Source organism: Cydia pomonella, chromosome 17 (genome assembly GCF_033807575.1).
Source record: "Cydia pomonella isolate Wapato2018A chromosome 17, ilCydPomo1, whole genome shotgun sequence".
Taxonomy (NCBI): Eukaryota; Metazoa; Arthropoda; class Insecta; order Lepidoptera; family Tortricidae; genus Cydia; species Cydia pomonella.
Window position 1 is genome coordinate 5,441,201 of NC_084719.1, and position 18,388 is coordinate 5,459,588.

General features: G+C 37.7%; 3 protein-coding genes across 3 annotated transcripts; 2 read left to right on the top strand and 1 right to left on the bottom strand.

Moving 5' to 3' along the window:
- Positions 1-1,172: 1,172 nt before the first annotated feature.
- LOC133527038 (syntaxin-18) lies at positions 1,173-3,274 on the bottom strand. Its single transcript, XM_061863923.1, has 3 exons — positions 2,528-3,274; positions 1,832-1,999; positions 1,173-1,381 (listed from the first exon to the last, which is right to left on the bottom strand). Exons 1-3 carry the CDS (start codon positions 3,137-3,139, stop codon positions 1,193-1,195), a joined length of 969 nt encoding a protein of 322 aa, XP_061719907.1. The 5' UTR covers positions 3,140-3,274; the 3' UTR covers positions 1,173-1,192.
- Positions 3,275-3,437: 163 nt separating this feature from the next.
- On the top strand, positions 3,438-9,201 carry LOC133527037 (m7GpppN-mRNA hydrolase). Its single transcript, XM_061863922.1, has 6 exons — positions 3,438-3,635; positions 3,953-4,115; positions 4,834-5,052; positions 5,951-6,163; positions 8,371-8,529; positions 8,838-9,201. The coding sequence occupies exons 1-6, from the start codon at positions 3,565-3,567 to the stop codon at positions 9,138-9,140; spliced, it is 1,128 nt and encodes a 375-aa protein (XP_061719906.1). The 5' UTR covers positions 3,438-3,564; the 3' UTR covers positions 9,141-9,201.
- Positions 9,202-10,040: 839 nt separating this feature from the next.
- LOC133527040 (phytanoyl-CoA dioxygenase, peroxisomal-like) lies at positions 10,041-17,121 on the top strand. Its single transcript, XM_061863926.1, has 5 exons — positions 10,041-10,593; positions 11,550-11,754; positions 13,110-13,283; positions 15,454-15,627; positions 16,787-17,121. The coding sequence occupies exons 1-5, from the start codon at positions 10,541-10,543 to the stop codon at positions 17,039-17,041; spliced, it is 861 nt and encodes a 286-aa protein (XP_061719910.1). The 5' UTR covers positions 10,041-10,540; the 3' UTR covers positions 17,042-17,121.
- Positions 17,122-18,388: the final 1,267 nt, after the last annotated feature.

Sequence of the window (18,388 nt, forward strand, 5' to 3'; positions counted from 1 at the left end):
GAATAATTATTCTTCGGTGAGGAAATTGAATGGAAATAAATTATTCTTATTTAAATAAAAAAAAAAACATGATTTTTTATTTGAAATAATATTCCATGAATAAGAATTGTAACGTGAGAATTTTTCTTAAAAAAGCCGATGAAGCTGGTATGTAAGTATGTCATGTATGAAAGTAGGTAGGTATAGTTTGGATGGACTACGGACGAACGCAATTTTTTAGTAAAACCCATGGGAATCGGGTTGCATGGAGCCGCCGCTACTGCAAAATACATTTGTTTAAGTTACGACGACTGGATATATTTTCATGTTTCTAAATTAACTTCGGTGCTTTTAGTGTTCTTGTTGCTACTGAACATTTATTACTGAGTTGTTACATGGTATTTTTAAATACCTGTTATTTAAATTTTCTTCATAGTATTAAACGGCAAAATAACATGCTCAAAGATCTTTAGAAGAGCCGCCAGCCGTAGGTGTTCATTAAAACCATAAAACATCAAAGAGTTTGCCAATACACATCGAATGAGCCGAAACACGGTGTCTTTATTTTGTTTACTTTAGGAGGTCCTTTGGCCACCTTCTGGCTCCATCATCAGACCAGCTTCATGGCACCATATCACACAGTCACCAAGTCCACCAGATACTCAAGTATACGAAATATGAGCCAAATCGAACGTCAGGAAGTGGTAGTAAATCGACTCGCAAGCTTGACCGTTAGGTTCTAGGACAACTTCAAACTTCATTCTTATTCTAAATAACATGTTATTCCACTAAAACCTTATTTAGAATAACTCCATTTCTGGAATAATTATTCTGTCTTTAATTCTTCATTTAAAATAAAAATTGCATGATTTATTCCATTTCATGTTATTTTAAAATAAAAAGGGATGGATTTATTCTTATTCCATTGTGTTGGAATAAGAATAAAATTTCTGTTTTTATTCTTATTCGAATTGATTTTTGCCCAACAGTTTGTATTCACGCGTACGGGTGCAACACTTAGCCAATCATTTGTAGACTTTGTCTCGTTGCAATAAGGTTCATGTAAGGTCCAGGGGTTATGCATAAATTACGTCACGAATTTCGTGATTCATGCGGATACAACCGGGATAAGGGTTAAGATGAGAGAAAGAGAAAGTTAGCTGTGTAATAGTAGGCTTATTAAAACACGGAAATACAAACAGGAACATCACATTTAATCATTATACCAGTCGAGGAACAGCAAAGTAAACGACAGTACAAGTAAGAAGAACAGTATGTAGACTCGCAGCCCTGCGTTGCGTTGGATGGCGGCCCTTATTTGGGCGTTCGCGTCTTTTACGTTCTCTGTGGCGCCGACAACAGTGTTCGAGATGCGGTCTATGTCTTGTTCTTGTTGTAATACCTGGAAAAGTAATAAAAATGAGTTACTTTACTAATATTACGTTTTTTTTCTTATTTCACAATTAATTGGACTACAAGCTACTGTCCTGACTTCATCTGCGTACAATGATAATTTCTGTGATAAAAACTATGAAATGTCCTTCCTCGGGAGTCAAAAAATCTTCAACGTGTTCAAGGTCAGGTGGACAGACAGAATTTTTTTCGCATTTAATTATAATATTAGTAAGGATTTAAAGGAATATAATTTTATTGATGCTGTTTTTCCCTTTTTAGAGTTCCATAGCCAAAGTGGCAAAAACGGACCCCTTACAGTTTTGTCATGTCATTCCATCAGTTTGTCTGTAAGTATATCACAGCCTCAGTAACTATGTACAAATTGTACAAATGATGTGTGCTCTTTCCTGTTTCATGTTTCTTTTTGTACAATAAAGTGTTCTACTACTACTAATACCTTTTCAGTGAATATTTCCTGCAGCTCAGCAATGTGTAGCACCTTGCTTTCAATCTGCCGCACCTCCTCCGTCATGCTGTTCAGCTCATTAAGGAGCTGGACATTCTCCTCCTCCAGCAGCTGCAGCTCTTCTGGGTCTAGCTGGCCTTCATCTTGCATTACAGCCACCTGTGGAACAATTGTTGTGTCATTTCAAACATAGGTTTTAATAACTAGAAGAGTCAAAATGTTAAAGCCATGTTTTGCCAATCAATCTATCGTTTATCATATTTATCATCTATATTTAATCAATAACAATGTATAAGCATATGGTACCTAAAATTTTCTAAATATTTTTTTTTTGAACACATCTTTTTTTTTATTTACTCATTTAAAACTACAAAATTAATTAAACCCACCTAAATTTGTGTTAAAACTTTTTCTGTATGCAATATTTACTTACCAATCCAATTAGAAAAAGGAGGAATCATTTCATTAGTATAAGCACAACTTTGCAAAAAAGTTGGCTCACATAGTATTTGATTAGCTGGGTCCACACAGAACAAGCATATGTGCGAGGCAATTTCCTCGTGCACAAACCAGCCAGTGTAGATGTGCCTCGGCTGAGGCGAGGAAATTGCCTCGCGCATGTGCTCGCTCTGTGTGGACCCGGCTATTGACTTAATTTTCATCTATGAAAACTTTTTAAATACATACCTCACTGTCAGTCAAATCCACTGGCCTTTTCAAATTCTCTGTCTCTTCAGGCTCTATCTCTGCATCCTCTTTAATAAGCTTTTCTGTTTTAAATAAGTTAGGATTACTTGGCTTCACATGGGGCTGTTCGAGCCTTGAAAGCTTTCTCATATCAATTGCCCTTTTTACCCTCAGAGCTTTAAGCTCACTGTGGATCTTACATACAGCTTTCAAGTACGCATCTATGAGGTCGATGACGGCGTCCATATACTCCCTGGTCTGTCCCGATACCGCTAGCTTCCGGTTATCATTCCTAAACTCTTTTAGCAAGTGAGAACAGGTGTTAATAATTCTCTGAGCTCCCGTGTCTATTTGATCTCTCTCCGCCTCCGTCATTTCATCCCCAGTCATATTATTAAAAAAACTTAAATACCTTTCCCTGTGTTCAAATAAAAAGTCTCGTAATCTAGTGATTTGTGAGCAAATATCTTTCGCCGTTTGCATGAAACCATGTTTCGATTTAGGCCGCAGTAAACGCTGTTTGTCTTCACTAACGGGGCTTTGGATTCCAAAAGCTTTGTTACGAGCTTTTAAAGTTTTGATGCAGGCTTTGAAAAGTGGAGTTATATCCATGTTAAGGCTAAATTTTAATACAATAAGTACAATAACATTGCACAAAAATCACACGTCGATACGAATATTTGATGATATTGACATTTGAAATTTGAATTTGACAGCTTGTCTATGGGTGCTAGAGGTGGAGACGTATGATATTTACCGGTTTCTCTATAACGTGCGTGCACACTTACGAACAAGACGCATTTATGTGATAAATGGATGGACAGACTAAAACGTGTCGCGACATTTTGATACGTCTGTTAAAAAAAGTAGTAGCAAAACACATGGCAACACGCAATTGAAACTGTCAATTGTCAAAATAAATATCTAGAATTCGCAATTTTTGTACATTTTGGTACGAACCCAAAACAAATGTGTTTATTTGTTTAAATACTTATATTTTATAAAATTACTATTTATAAAAACAGTAAAGTGACACCATGGCTACAGCTGGTAGCTCTATCCGTGTTAAACATTCAATTCCCATCGATATTCTCGATGACTTATGCAGGTTCGTATTGCAAACAAACAAGCAAGATAAACAGCGTTATTTGCCATTTCGTATGATTTTAATAGTTATTTCCTTTGTAAAATGTTATACTCATATTTACAACCAATAATAATAACATCTTTTTCTTGTACTAAAGGGTAGTTTTCTCACAACAACAATCTATGAATACAACATTTTTTAATTCCAATTCCTTGTTACAATTATCAATGTTTATATTGAATACCAAGCCAATGTATAGTTTTCCGACTTACCGACCAATACATATTTAGCATGAACAACACATTTTTGCACATTAAATATGACTAAGTTATGTGTAGTCGCTTCATCATCAACCTGCCGGAATCTGAGCGCGGGGACCTGGTGCGCATCTGCTTCCAAATGGAGCTAGCGCACTGGTTCTACCTCGACTATTACTGCACTGATGAGGTGCACAACCTGCACCCGTGTGGCATACGGGACTTTGCACAGCATATATTTCAGGTAATTTAAGGTTCCGTAATCACACATTTATTAATCGGTCCAATAGCTTCGGAGCAAATTGACTGTAACAGACGGACAGACGACGAACACATGGATGCTCCTATAGGGGTTCCGTTCTTTCCTTTTGTGGTAAAAAACTAGTACTTTTGGGTGTTACACTTATGACCAATGGCATCAATCAACATCGAAATGGAACAGTCAATGTTAGTCAATCGATTTTTTAGGTACTCGGGTAATGTTTGAGTGGATTAGTAGTGAGTAGATTTTATTTATTGTTTACTTCCTGTCATGTAGTGAGTAGATTTCATTAATTGTTTATTCAAAATATACAATTAATGAAATCTATTTTAATATCTAAAATTATTTTAATATTTATTGGTTATTCACAAACCGAAATCAAAGATCAGCACTATTTGTTTTAAGCTGTTCACATTATTGTTATCATTTTAGTCTACGGAATAAAAGAACAGACCATAATCTTTTCTGACTTCAACTTACCTTACAACAGGGCATGTTTTTGATAGATTGCAGCTTTTGATTATTCAATTGAATTTGTTGAACCAACTTAGCCAGTAATGAATACATAGAAACTATTGATTGATTGGTGTGGTAAGACCTTTGCCGTGTTTGTGTGTTGCATCTATAGGATTAAATGACATCTGAGCGTAACTGCATCGTGGAAGGGCGCGCGGTTTAAAAAACGGCTCATACCTTTCAGCATGTCCCAACACTCCGAGAACACCTCACAAGCCTCGACTCGGTGCTAGAGAACTGGCGCGAGTACAAACAAACAGTACCTACATACGGTGCCATACTGCTCGATCAGGAGCTGAGCCACGTGCTGCTGGTGCAGTCCTACTGGACCAAGGCCTCGTGGGGCTTCCCTAAAGGCAAGGTCAACGAGGGTGAGGAGCCGTGGAAGTGCGCCGCTAGAGAGGTCAGTCTAATATTAATATTGGTTTACTGTGGTCTATGGGTCATAAAAAACTACTTTTATACTTCAACTTTTCATCCATTTTTATTAATTTGATTATTTAAAAAAATCTACACGACTTTTGAATTCTGGCACTTCTGCATACAAGAGGAACCAAACCCTTATAAACTTTATAATTTTGTAATGCTTTCTGTCCTCAGTCCAACTTTTTTTAAATTAGGATACCTTCTCTATCATCCATTGGGGATATTTTTTATTGCTCGATAAAAATAACATGGGTCTTTTAGCTTCAACAAATAAGGTATCTAATCTGCCTCCAAAATTTTTCCTTTTTATTTTTCCACTTTTTTTTAAAGCATATTATTAAACAAATTGACTAAGTCCCACACAGTAAGCTCAAGAAGGCTGGTGTTCTAGGTACTTAGACAACGACATATATAATATACATATAAATACTTAAATACATAGGAAAATACTCATGACTCGGGAACAAACATTCATGCTCATCACACAAATAAATGCCCTTACCAGGATTTCAACCCGGGACCATTGGCTTCATAAATAAATAAATAAATAAATAAATAAATATTATAGGACATTATTACACAAATTGACTAAGTCCCACAGTAAGCTCAATAAGGCTTGTGTTGTAGGTATCTAGACAACGATATATATAATATATAATTACAAATACTTAAATACATAGAAAACACCCATGACTCAGAAACAAATATCCGTGTTCATCACACAAATATATGCTCTTACCAGGATTTGAACCCGGGACCATCAGCTTCATAGGCAGGGTCACTACCCACTAGGCCAGACCGGTCGTCAAAATCATCTCATCACATCTTAAAATAGTTTGCAATCAAATCACCACATTCACAAGTTATACTTACAGGTCCTCGAAGAAACTGGCTTCGACATCAGTAAACACATAAACAAGAATGACTACATCGAAGCCATCATCCACGATCAGATCGTCCGTCTGTACATCATTGGTTACATCCCGCGGGACACCAAGTTCCAGCCTCGCACGAGAAATGAGATTAAAGCTTGCGAGTGGTTCCCTCTTGCAGATCTACCGTCCAATAAGAAGGATATGACGCCAAAGGTACAGTAATACATCCATGAATTTAGTAAATATAAATATTTGGAGAACGATCTTAAACAGATCGACTTAGCTCCAAACTAAGCAAAGCTTGAATTATGGGTACTAGGTGACAATCTGCATACGGATATAAATAAATACATACTTATATACATAGAAAACACCCATGACTCAGGAACAAATATCTGTGTTCATCACACAAATTAATTGTCTTATAGGGATTTGTGCACACTATACTCTGTTTTATTCGATCCAACAGCACCCGACTATCTCAGATCCAAATTTCATTTTATAACTGCCCGAACAGGTTGCACCCTTCGCGAGTCCCGTAGTCTCAAGCTTACTGTTCCTTGTCATCGTTCTGGTTTTGTCTCTAACTCCTTCACCGTTCAGGCGATCCGGTTTTGGAATGATCTCCCACTCAACATCAGACAGGCTCAAACCAAGCTCTCGTTTAAGCGCATGTTACGCAAGCACTTTTTCGACAAGATCTCTGGTTAATTGTCCATCGTAGTCATAGTATTTTTTGCACTGGGTACACTTAATTATAGTATATTTATGTAAGTTTATTACCGTTAGTATATATTATTTATCGCTATTTTGCTTGTTTTAAGTTACTTATTCCGTTTTTTTTTGTTTAATGCCTGCACGTACTACTGTTTCTGTTTAGCCTGATGGTTGACTGGTAGAGAATGCCTTTAGGCATTAAGTTAGCCATTTGTACTTTATTTGTTATATTGTGCAATAAAGTTTAAATAAATAAATAAATAAATGAAAATACCCATAGTATGCTTTCTTTATATTATCTATAGACAGACTGGGAGCCAACCTAGACAATGCAAAGGACGCAGAAGACAGCTCAAAGCAAGTCTCATCTATGTGTGATGCCCACGTTAGGCCCTCATCAATTACAAATCCTAAATATTTTACGGTATCAACTTGGGGCACAAGGATATCGTTCAAACTTATATTGAGCTTATCGTTGTTCATTTTGCGTAGCTGAAAGTGAATGGTATATACACAAGAATATACAAGGTGCCCGTGAGCATTGCGAGAGATTTTAACGGTGCATTCCTGATGGCAACAGAAGCAAAAAATGTTATATGACTTTTTGTGAAATTCGACAAAAATATGGTTTTTTTGTTTTTTTCCCCCTTTTTGAATACCCCTGTACATAAAACTTAATTTTTATTGATAAACACATAACCTAAATTAAAACAATAATCATCATCATCATCATCATATCAGCCTTTTATCGCCCACTGCTGAGCATAGGCCTCTCTTCCAGTACGCCACTTGTCCCGATCCTGAGCTAATCGCATCCAGAAGTGTCCCGCAAACAATAATATATATATATTTAATGTTTTCGAAAAACATTTAATTATCTCTGAAACTAGGCCTAATCCAGAAAATTTTATATGACAGTTTAGTTTCTAAATATTACAGGAATTCTTAGTTAAAATGTCTCGCAATGCTCACGGGCACCTTGTATATCATCATGGAATTCATTTTCGTTTAAGACAAAGATATATGAAATAGAGGTGGATTTACAAATAAAATTTACTGCCTTCTTTCGATACATGATTAGCGTTGAAAAAATATGGGAAAATTCCCAAACGGTTCGTTTTTTTCAAGTTTCTTTCGAAAAAAATTATGCAAAGTAGGTTAAGGTTGCACGTCTAATGTGTTAGTTTCTGGCATTTTATTGACTATGACCATGATCAGTGGCATTGTGTATGACGTATTTTACTTTTCTGAATAAAATTGGAAAAAACCGAAACAAAACGAAATTTGGTAATATTCCCGAAAAAAACATTTTGATTTTTCCGGAATTTTAAATCCCTATACATGATTAAAACTTTAAGAACGCCATTTGACTTTGATTCTTATTCTTTCAATGATATGTGATGTGTTACATTTGTTTAATATTAAAAAGTGGCGCCATCTAACAGATCAAAGGCGAAAGGTATGGCGGCATCGTTTCGAGCGATGGCGCCCGGTAAATGTACACAAGAAAATATATTTAACTCATAATTATTTAGAATAGATAACCAAACCAAAAATATGAGTCATACAGTAACTTTTTAAAAGTATTGAAGCACAACATAGGCCCCGAGAGGCGACAGAAAATTGAATATAATATGTTATAGGACCAAATGTATTAATCAACTTATAATGTCCATATTTACCACAACTTACTAAATCTTCAGGTGAAAATGGGCGTAAGCCCGAACGCGTTCTTCATGGTGCTACCATTCGTGAAGCGCATGCGGCGTTGGGTCGCCGAGCGGAACCCCAGGGCGCGCCGCACGCGGCACAAGTCGCTGGGGGACCTCGACCTCAACAAGAACAAGGGGAAGATATCGCAGGTGCGTCGACCTCCCTCCTTATCTACTAGTGGCCTTGGCCAAATTCATAAAACCGCTTAAAAAAGTTAAATAACAAAAAAAAACCGACCAAGTGCAAGTATGGGTGAAAAATTTTTTTTGGATATATTTTTTAACTTTTACTAATTTGTACAGAAGAAAAAACTGAAAGCCGTATATTTTTATGTATGGAACCCTCAGTGGGCGAGTCCGAGTCGCACTTGTCCGGTTTATTTATTTATTTAGATACCCTGAAACTATTTATCAAATCAAAATATTTCAGTAGAATGATAACTTATAACCTGTTTCAGGGTCTACAAAACGAGATAACAGACTACCAACAACAAAACCCGCCCAACCCCACTCCAAAATACAACAGCAACCCCAAACATCAATCCCACCCGAGCACCTCCAAAAACAGCAACGGCAGCGCTAGGAAAGAGCGAAGGAACCCCAAAAGGCAGCTCTTCACACCCCAGAACACCCATAGCACTAATTTCTCACCCGTTCAGAAAGAGCAGACGCCAACTCAAGAGCCGGAGGAATTATTTGTGGCGCCCTCGTGGGCTAATTTTAAGTTTGATATACAAGCGATATTGAATTGTCTTAACTAAGATTGTATATGTGAAATCACTGAAGACTTATTCGTTATTAAAGTTATAAATTACTGTATAATGTTAATTTTTTTAGTATTTCCTTAGAACAAGCACCATTATTGAAAAACTAAATAATAAAAGTCGTCTTTCAAATCGACTAAGTATAGGCCAGTCAAAACCCCCACCCAAGTATCTTCAAATAAATAAAATAAATAAATAAATAAATATTATAGGACATTATTACACAAATTGACTAAGTCCCACAGTAAGCTCAATAAGGCTTGTGTTGAGGGTACTTAGGCAACGATATATATAATATATAAATATTTATAAATACTTAAATACATAGAAAACACCCATGACTCAGGAACAAATATCCATGCTCGTCACACGAATAAATGCCCTTACCAGGATTTGAACCCGGGACCATCAGCTTCGTAGGCAGGGTCACTACCCACTAGGCCAAACCGGTCGTCAAAAACGACAGTACTAAGAAAGAGCGAAGAAACCCCAAAAGTACTCTGGTAAAGAGCTGCCTTTTGGGGTTTATTCGCTCTTCCTTCTCCATCGCCCAATAATTTACCACTGTCAACACTTGTGGCGAACTGTTGGAGAGTAGCGACTCCACGTACCTGAACTGCCTGTTGCCCCTAGCCGGCCGTCCAGTGGGATCGCGAGATCTGCACTCTAAGGTAGGATGTTGTAACATGATTGCGAGTTGGCTATGTTTAAAGCCCAGTGGCACCTTTCTTTGACACAGAATCTTGTGTTACCACAAAAGATATAAAGAAAAACAACTACTTACTATATCCCGTTCAAACCAATTTTCGGTGGAAGTTTGCATGGTAATGTATATCATATATTTTTTTTAGTTTTATCATTCTGTTTAGAAGTTACAGGGTTGGGGGGGGGGGGGGGGGGGGGGGACACAAATTTTACCACTTTGGAAGTGTCTCTCGCGCAAACTATTCAGTTTAGAAAAAATGATATTAGAAACCTCAATATCATTTTTGAAGACCTATTCATAAATACCCCTCACGTATGGGTAGGATGAAATATATTTTTTTAATTTCAGTGCTAAGTATGGGGAACCCCCAAAATTTATTGTTTTTTTTTTCTATTCTTGTGTGAAAACCTTAATGCGGTTCATAGAATACATCTACTTACCAAGTTTGAACAGTATAGTTCATATAGTTTCGGAAAAAAGTGGCTGTGACATAATCGCACAGACAGACGTACATGACGAATCCATAAGGATTGCGTTTTTTGCCATATGGCTACGGAACCCTAAAAAGTAAATGTTTTGATAGTTTTCGCCTACAATTCTGAATGATATAAATAAATATACACGTAATCAGCTGTTACGTATTATGTAAGTATAACTTGACGGGTCAAAGGGTAAATCAGAGATAACTGCCATGCCACCACAAATTTGGTCGCTGCTGGTCCGACGGTCGTCTTCACAAGACAGGTACGTAATTTATACTATTCTATATTGTTTGCATATGTATGTTTTTATTTGAGAGGTGTTCCGTTCCGAGTCGCGAGTTCAAATCTTGCACAAGGCGCAAAATTTATCAAGTTATTTTATAATGTTTTTTTTTTTTTGTTGGGAGTGCTACATTTCAATAATTTAAGTAGGATATATTTCAATCCTGCTATCTGCTGTGAAAATTGAAATATATGAAAAAATATAGCAGCTTATACGAGTTATATTCGATTTGACCGTTCGTCCGTATTATACGAGTGAGTATGTTTTAACTGACGAAGGTAATGAAGTTATAAGTTACCTTCAGTGTTAGGTACAATAAAATCTAAAATTGATTGTGTGTAAATTTAGTCGCTTGCAGTGCCTAGTATTAAAAAAAATCCAATAACCATGTATTTTTACAAAAATGTGAAACGTCTAAAATATAAAATGTCTTATCTACATTCTACCTACTCTAAAACCCGGCCAAATGCGGAACACGAAATTATATACGAGTAAGTAGGTAATATACTAATAATAAACATATGATATATAAATTATATAATATATCAAAAAACGTATCCGTTAAAAATAGTTTTTGTGGGAAGTGTGAATTAAACATAATAAATTGTCAGCATTTTTTATAATTTTAACGCGCGGCGCAAGAAAGTCTACTTATTTATGTAAATATAAGTAATTTCAAAGTCTGTTACTAGATCAAGCAGGGTAAAAAAATACCATCACGTTAAACGATCTCGCACTTGAAAGTTTTTTTTTTTTATATCCTATCGTAAAAATATAATCAGCCTATGCATATATTCACTAATTCACCCCTCACAGTATGGCCTGACTTAACATAATCAGCAAAAATTATTTGCGGCCATATGATTAAAAAGAAATTGTAATAGTTTGGACCGTAATCACAGACTACCTTATCTATTCTAAAGTTTCAATTCCAGGAAAATGGTGAAGCTTACTCCCGAGCAAATCCAGTTCTGGAAAGAAAATGGGTACATCAAGCTGTCCGGCATCTTCACGGATGAGGAGTTGGACACGCTGTCCAAGGAGTACAACCGGCTGTTCTTCTTGAAGAATAACCCCGGTATGGAGGCAGCGCAGCTGGGATCAGCTATGACGAAGACGACTAGCGGCGAGAATTATTCCGTAAGCGAAGTTAAGATGCAAACATAATTACTACTACTGGCCTTAGCGTCTATTTCAGACGATCTATGGTGCAATGTCTAGAGACATTACACCGCTTGGGACGGAGTTAAGGAAAACGCAGAGATGCCCAGCACCTGCGCCACCCTCTCGACCTCACTGGCCGGACCCACAGGAAAGGCAAGCCAATACGTGTGGAGCCAGGTTGGCTGCAGGAGTCTACCGCAGATTTCAGGTTAGACCCTACTCACGGCTAACGGGGACTCCTCTCCCCCTCTCTCTCTCTCTGTGGTGTCCGGCTTAAGAATAGCACCAACCCTAAAATAACGATGGTGTCGTAAGAGGCGACTAAGTTCACGAAGGAAGCCGTCATTTAACCCTTCGTCACAGGGGAGATAAGCCTCTAAGCATTGGGTTGCAACTTATCGAGGAGAAGGAAAACTCTAAAATCAAACATAATTAGGGAGACGATAAGAATTTTCTTAGACACCTAACGCAGCGGAAATGAAAGATAACAATCTCACACCTGAGGATGCCGAAGACCGGGTAAAGTGGAGAAGATTAAGTAGAAAAGCAGATCCTGGCGCTAGGCCGGGAAAACGCTAGGTTGAAGAAGAACATCTAAGGCAGGGTTTCGTAGGCTCAAGATGAGTGTCGATTTAAAGTGGGCTAAAGTCTAGGTTGAATGTAGTACCTAGGTACTACAATCAACTTTGGCAGGGAACTAGAGGCCAAATTATGGTCTACGCGCCGTAACAACCCGGCCCGCAGAAAGTAAGCGGGAGAACCAAAGGCCATACAATCAAGCATTTAAATACTAAGTTCAATAAAAAGTTTGGAGACCGTTGATCGAGGAGATTGAGCTGGACGTCCAATGGATTCTTGTTACCATGTCTTTGGTAAGTGGCTGAAACATTCCCGCTATTACTGACACACGGACACGCGGTAATGAAATTTGATATTATTTCCTTAATATAGTGCGTTCTTCTAATAGTTAAGTTTTTTCCATGAGGCCTGGGGTGACCAATCAATAAGTTATCTTGGAAAATCTAGTAAAATATTCCCGTTTAACATGACCACCTGGGTGCACACCTTCATTAAGGTGATCTTAGTGGGTATCATGGAAATCTCATTGCTCTTTGCTGAGTTACGTCAGAATAATCAAGTTATAACAGGTACTGTACTGGCCAACGCAGAACACATCTAAATCCAGAATCAAATTCAAATCTGATAACTTCAATTTGAGCAATAATACAAACTTCCCCATAAGAAAATCCATCCTTCCATGGAGTACACTTCCTAATTTTCTTTTGCAGCAAAGTGATACAAACGAATATACTTAACTTTGTCACTTCCAGGTGCACTCTGTCCACAACCTGCAGTACCACAGCTCGATCTTCGCCAACGCGCTCCATAACGAGAACCTGCTGGAAGCAGTGAAGGGTGTCATGGGTACTGAAGACATCCTTCTCCATCACACCAAGGCTCACTATAAGCCACCCAGAGTTGGAGCGCCTTATCTCATGCACCAGGTAACCCTTTGAGTTTTATTTCAGCGTCTTTCCCTCATTCTTCAGGATTAAGAAACCGCTTCGGTGCCCATAATGCGCCGGAAGGTGTCATGGGTACCAAAGACAGCCTTCTGCGTCACACCGAAAGCATCTATAGTACGAATTATCTTAAATGTTTTTTTTTTTACAAACCCTGAGTTATTAAACAAAACGCAAATGGAATTCGTACTATCGGCCCGATTCGAAGAATGAATAAGACACGTTTAGGATTTTGGAAAGATCTTTAAAAAGATCAATAACTAAACATGTCAAAATTGACGTTTATTTCGATTCCGCTGTAATCCCATTATGATCTATCTACGATATTTCTAGCGTCAAAGTGACATTTGTTGCCCGAATCGAGCTGCTTCTGTCAATTATACGACATACAAACGATATATAAACGAGAACTTTCTAAACCAGAACTAATCGTTATCGTATCTCATTCTTCGAATAGGGCCGTATAGTTGACTTGCCTTTACTCATGGACCAGGTGACCCTTTTTCTTAAGTGTTTCCATCATTCTTGATTTAGCAAAATCCTCTACAACTCTGCCTTCAAACATCTGAACATGTTTTATATCTCAAGCGTTACAGCTTGTCCAGACCAGATAGGATTTCACGGCCAACGGAGCGGGAGGTAATTATTAATCGCTTAGTTCTCATATTACAAATTTTGCTTAATTTGTGGCTAGGTCGAGTGTAGGATTGTACCTACCCAAGTCATTGATGTACTTTTACTTAAATCAATGACCCAAGTATTTATTTATTTATTATTTATAGGTAAATATAATTTTTTCCACCTTTTTTTAGGGTTCCGTAGCCCTTATAGATTCGTCATATCCGTCTGTCTGTCCGATTATGTTTTCATCTATGATAACGAACAGGGTATTTTAAAACCCTACAATGTACACCCAACAATGTACAATACTGTAATATACACCTTACTAGCAGTATCGTAAACCGAGTGAATATCTTTCCGTGGCATCTGAGAATAACATCCACGATAATTATATTGTAAACAGGCCGTAATAAAAGTCACGATAAAAAGATCTATGTTTGTCTAAAAGTTATTATATATATATGTAGTCACAGACAATAAATTTAATAATATAGATAATATCTTTAAAACTTTACGAACTCGGTTGGTCCAAACTGCTAAGCAGGGCCCGTACTTTTCATGCCGTTGACGCAAAAATGACGTAATTTACCATACAGGCAGTTTTTTTTTACAACACTACAAATTTAGATAAATTACTTTGACGCGTAGAAAAATAAATACTTTTTACGTGAAATACGCTGTTAAAATACAAAAATATGTATTATTTAATACATCAATAATGTTTTAATTCGTCGAGTGATAATAAGATGAAAGTCAGTTAGACGTTTCTGTACTGATTGTCAAGTATATGTATCAGCTAACCAAAGAGGTTGACAAATGATTAATTATTACGAAAATACTAATTGGAATCAACTCTATGTAGCGTGACGTCATTTTTCTGTCAACGGCATGAAATGTACGGGCTTTGCTGCTAAGAAATGATTTTTTTTTAAATGCTCTGGCCGCAAATAAGTAGGTCTCAAATCACCCGATTTTGTTACGTCTGGACCTACTATGGCGGTTAAATACCTATGCATATGCATAGGTCATATTGATTTTTAATTGTATTTTAGTTTTAGTTAATAATCTATTTTATGCCAAAAATGCCCTACATCATTTTGGAAAAGAGCTGACACTCTTCAAACTGCTGGATCGATTTGTATCAAACATAGAACCACCTCAAGGAATCAACGCATCGAAATCGGTTCATCCGAGAGCTACGATGCCACAGACAGACATTGGCGGTAAACATATACACCGCTCTTCTTGGGTCGGGGATTAAAAATACGCCATTTTCTGAAATTACATATTTAGATTAATAAACAATAGGAATAAATTCCCTTGTAAAACCAATTTTAGAACTCCAAAAGCAGTTCAGCTTCATGCAGTTCTACGGAAATCGGGTTCAATCAATATGCAACAAACACTTGCCCCAAGTTGGGGTGTTCCAAATATGAAGGATATTTTCGGTTGTAGCGTTGTAGCATAATAATTAAACGTTTGAGGCCAACTCGCAGAATAATTGTTTAAATTTCAAGTCTCTTCTCCACAGGACTACCACTACTTCCCGTTCAAGAAGCACTCCATGGTAGCCGCCTTCATCCACATCGACAAGGCGGACCCCGAGAACGGCGGTCTCTGCATCTACCCCGGCTCGCACAAGCTCGGACCTCTAGAAGACGTCGGCGCCATTGAGAAGGGAGACCGCCACCATTACGTAGACCCTGTGAGTTTTTTTATATTATAAATTGGCCATTGATTGATCCTAGTCTGACATAGGACGAGCGTTACGGGTAATAAGAATGGTGCTAGTTCAGTGGTATCACTCACGAATTCGAGCCAATTGTGAAGTCTAACGCAACTAGTTGCGATTGCGACCAATCGCGCGCGTGATGCGAACTCATCAACCAATCGTGTTAGACCCACATTAGAGCATATTAAGTAGTAGGGCAGTCTGACTTAATGGAAGTGAGCAAAGAGGACAACAAGATGATTGCAGTTGTGCCATTTCATAAACAAATGACTCCTTAGGGTATTCTAGTCATGTCGCGAGTCGCGAGCTATTTTTACAAGCTTTTATTTAACTTGCCCTGTTAGTATGTATGGGACAAATCTTGGTAAGTTAAATTTGACCCACTTCCTGGTTTCCGATGAAGCTGAAAATTTGCATACATGTGTAAGTCGGGTAACAACGCAATATTATGGTACCATCAAGCTGATCTGATGATGGAGACAGGAGGTAGCCATAGGAACTCTGTGATAAAACAACGCAACCTAATTGTGTTTGGGGTTTTTATAATTGTCTCGATGAGTATTAGTTGCCTAAGGAAAAATAGTACAGTCAGCGACAAAAGCTTGTACCAAAAATGAAATTTTTGCCAAAAACTTTTTTTTTTTTTGATATGGCAAATTATTTTCCTATCAAATAAGCTGTCAGTTTCAAGCTGTCATTTTTCATAGTAAATTTATTGCCAGGTGCGGCTTGTACTGGAATTCCCGCATTTTTTAGTGACGACAGTGTTTCTGTTTTTACCTGCCAGTTCATACAGTATATTATATAATTATTATATTCGTCATAGTTAGCCAGACGTTATTTCCTAGACAGGAGGCTTAAAAAGCGCACCTTCACAACGGACCGTTCCCATAGTGTTGCCATTCCACTAAAGATCTAGTGGTATTGATAGAAAACAAGTTATCAATACCACTAGATTCCCAATTTATATCGCTCACTACTATCCGTATTTCAAAAACATTTCGCCGTTTTGCACAGATTTAAAAATCGGCCTCCAGGCCTTCCAGCACTTAAGTTCGACCATTCTTATCAAACCCTCATCCTTGATCACTTCCCTCTGTACACCATTATATCGTGTGCTCCATCTCCACAGAAAAAATACACCATCGAGAAGGCAACGCCCGTAATCGCCGAGCGCGGTGAAGTGGTCATCTTCTCCTACCTGACCGTGCACGGGAGCTACCGTAACCTGTCCGACCGCCCGCGCCGCATGTACCTCATCCAGCTCATGTCTGCCCATGACGAGCCCCTGGTCCCCGACTTACACAAGAGCTTGGGACAAGGCTGGGTGCTCCGAGGCAAGAACGACTACAAGAAAGCTGACTTGGCTGAACGGTTTCTTCACTGATTGTTGATAGCAACGTCCGAGTTGTTTATGTTATTGCTATGTTTGTTAAGACTGGAAGATTAAACTGAGTTAAAATCAAATGTTTTTTCATTTTTCCCTGGTTTTGCCGCCTGTCCATTGAAGTGGAGCGAGGCAGCGGAGCTGTGAGCGAGATAAAAATCCACCAATAGAATTGCATAAAGTCTCCGCTCCTGAGCTATTTCCGTACCGAAACGGGACCTTATTACTAAGACTCCGCTGTCCGTCCATCCGTCTGTCACCAGGCTGTATCTCATGAACCGTGATAGACATATATGTATAAGAGCTCTGCTTACCCACAAGCCTCCACTGATTAATTTCACAAGAGCTTTTGGGCTACAGTCCCCACACAAAGAGACTTATGTACTTAAGTCCTATTTTCAGAAAAAAAAAAGAATTTTGTCTATGACTTATTTAGAACGCCTACAAAAATAACGACTACATATTGTTACGTTAACATAACGCTATTTAAAAATATAAGGAGCAATGCAAAAAGAGCCAAGCCTCTTGATATTCCTGTTTTTTTTTTACTTTTTATTATTATTATACGATACTTCGGTGATGGCTAGATATGCCAAGCCCACCTAGATCGCACACCCACTGAAGCAGTATTCGACTTTGTTTGTTTGTGACATGGCATACAAAGATATGAAAATGTATGGGGAGTATCAAAGAGAATTTGGTAGTACCAAACGTTACGTACATGTTACGTTATGTTTTGTGCGCAACGTATCTTGCGCATCCCCTAGCAACGGCTGCATGGAAACACTATTAATTCAATGTCAGCAAATAACGTTCGTAAGGGGGTAAACTCCAGCCGCGCGCGCGTCGGAGCTGACAAACACACTGTAATATCATAATATGTTGGTCGACGATGTACTGTGTCGCCACTTTTTGAGTTATCATTCATCATATCATCCAAAATTATCTCAAAAAACGATTTCTTACATATTAACCTTTTTGGGTTCCTTTGACTCAGAACCAGTAGCATTTAGATAAGATAAGATAAGATAATTCTTTATTGTACAACCGTGTTACAGAGGTATTATTTAATTACATGTGTAAGTTTCAACGGTAACCCAATTCGGGTATACAATATATACTTAAAACTAACTTAAAAGTAAGAAACACATTTCTATTAAACATATATCATATCAATCTATACAGAGTATACGGTAATCATGACGAATATAATTCAAAGAAATCGTTTAGAGAGTAGAATTCATTCTTAATAAGCCATTTTTTAAACTAAGCATAAATTCTATGTCATCTAACATTTTTAATTCATCTGGATGCTGATTAAAGACTCGAATTGCAGTAATATATATG

Bases quoted from the DNA above. Each gene is read 5' to 3' on its own strand.
- LOC133527038 (XM_061863923.1), bottom strand. From the start codon at position 3,139: ATGGATATAACTCCACTTTTCAAAGCCTGCATCAAAACTTTAAAAGCT. The intron at 2,000-2,527 runs GTATGTATTTAA...ATTGTTCCACAG, and splicing joins TGGATTTGACTGACAGTGAG to GTGGCTGTAATGCAAGATGA. The intron at 1,382-1,831 runs GTATTAGTAGTA...TTACTTTTCCAG, and splicing joins AGGAAATATTCACTGAAAAG to GTATTACAACAAGAACAAGA.
- LOC133527037 (XM_061863922.1), top strand. From the start codon at position 3,565: ATGGCTACAGCTGGTAGCTCTATCCGTGTTAAACATTCAATTCCCATC. The intron at 3,636-3,952 runs GTTCGTATTGCA...AGTTATGTGTAG, and splicing joins ATTCTCGATGACTTATGCAG to TCGCTTCATCATCAACCTGC. The intron at 4,116-4,833 runs GTAATTTAAGGT...CATACCTTTCAG, and splicing joins TTGCACAGCATATATTTCAG to CATGTCCCAACACTCCGAGA.
- LOC133527040 (XM_061863926.1), top strand. From the start codon at position 10,541: ATGCCACCACAAATTTGGTCGCTGCTGGTCCGACGGTCGTCTTCACAA. The intron at 10,594-11,549 runs GTACGTAATTTA...TTTCAATTCCAG, and splicing joins CGGTCGTCTTCACAAGACAG to GAAAATGGTGAAGCTTACTC. The intron at 11,755-13,109 runs GTAAGCGAAGTT...TGTCACTTCCAG, and splicing joins CTAGCGGCGAGAATTATTCC to GTGCACTCTGTCCACAACCT.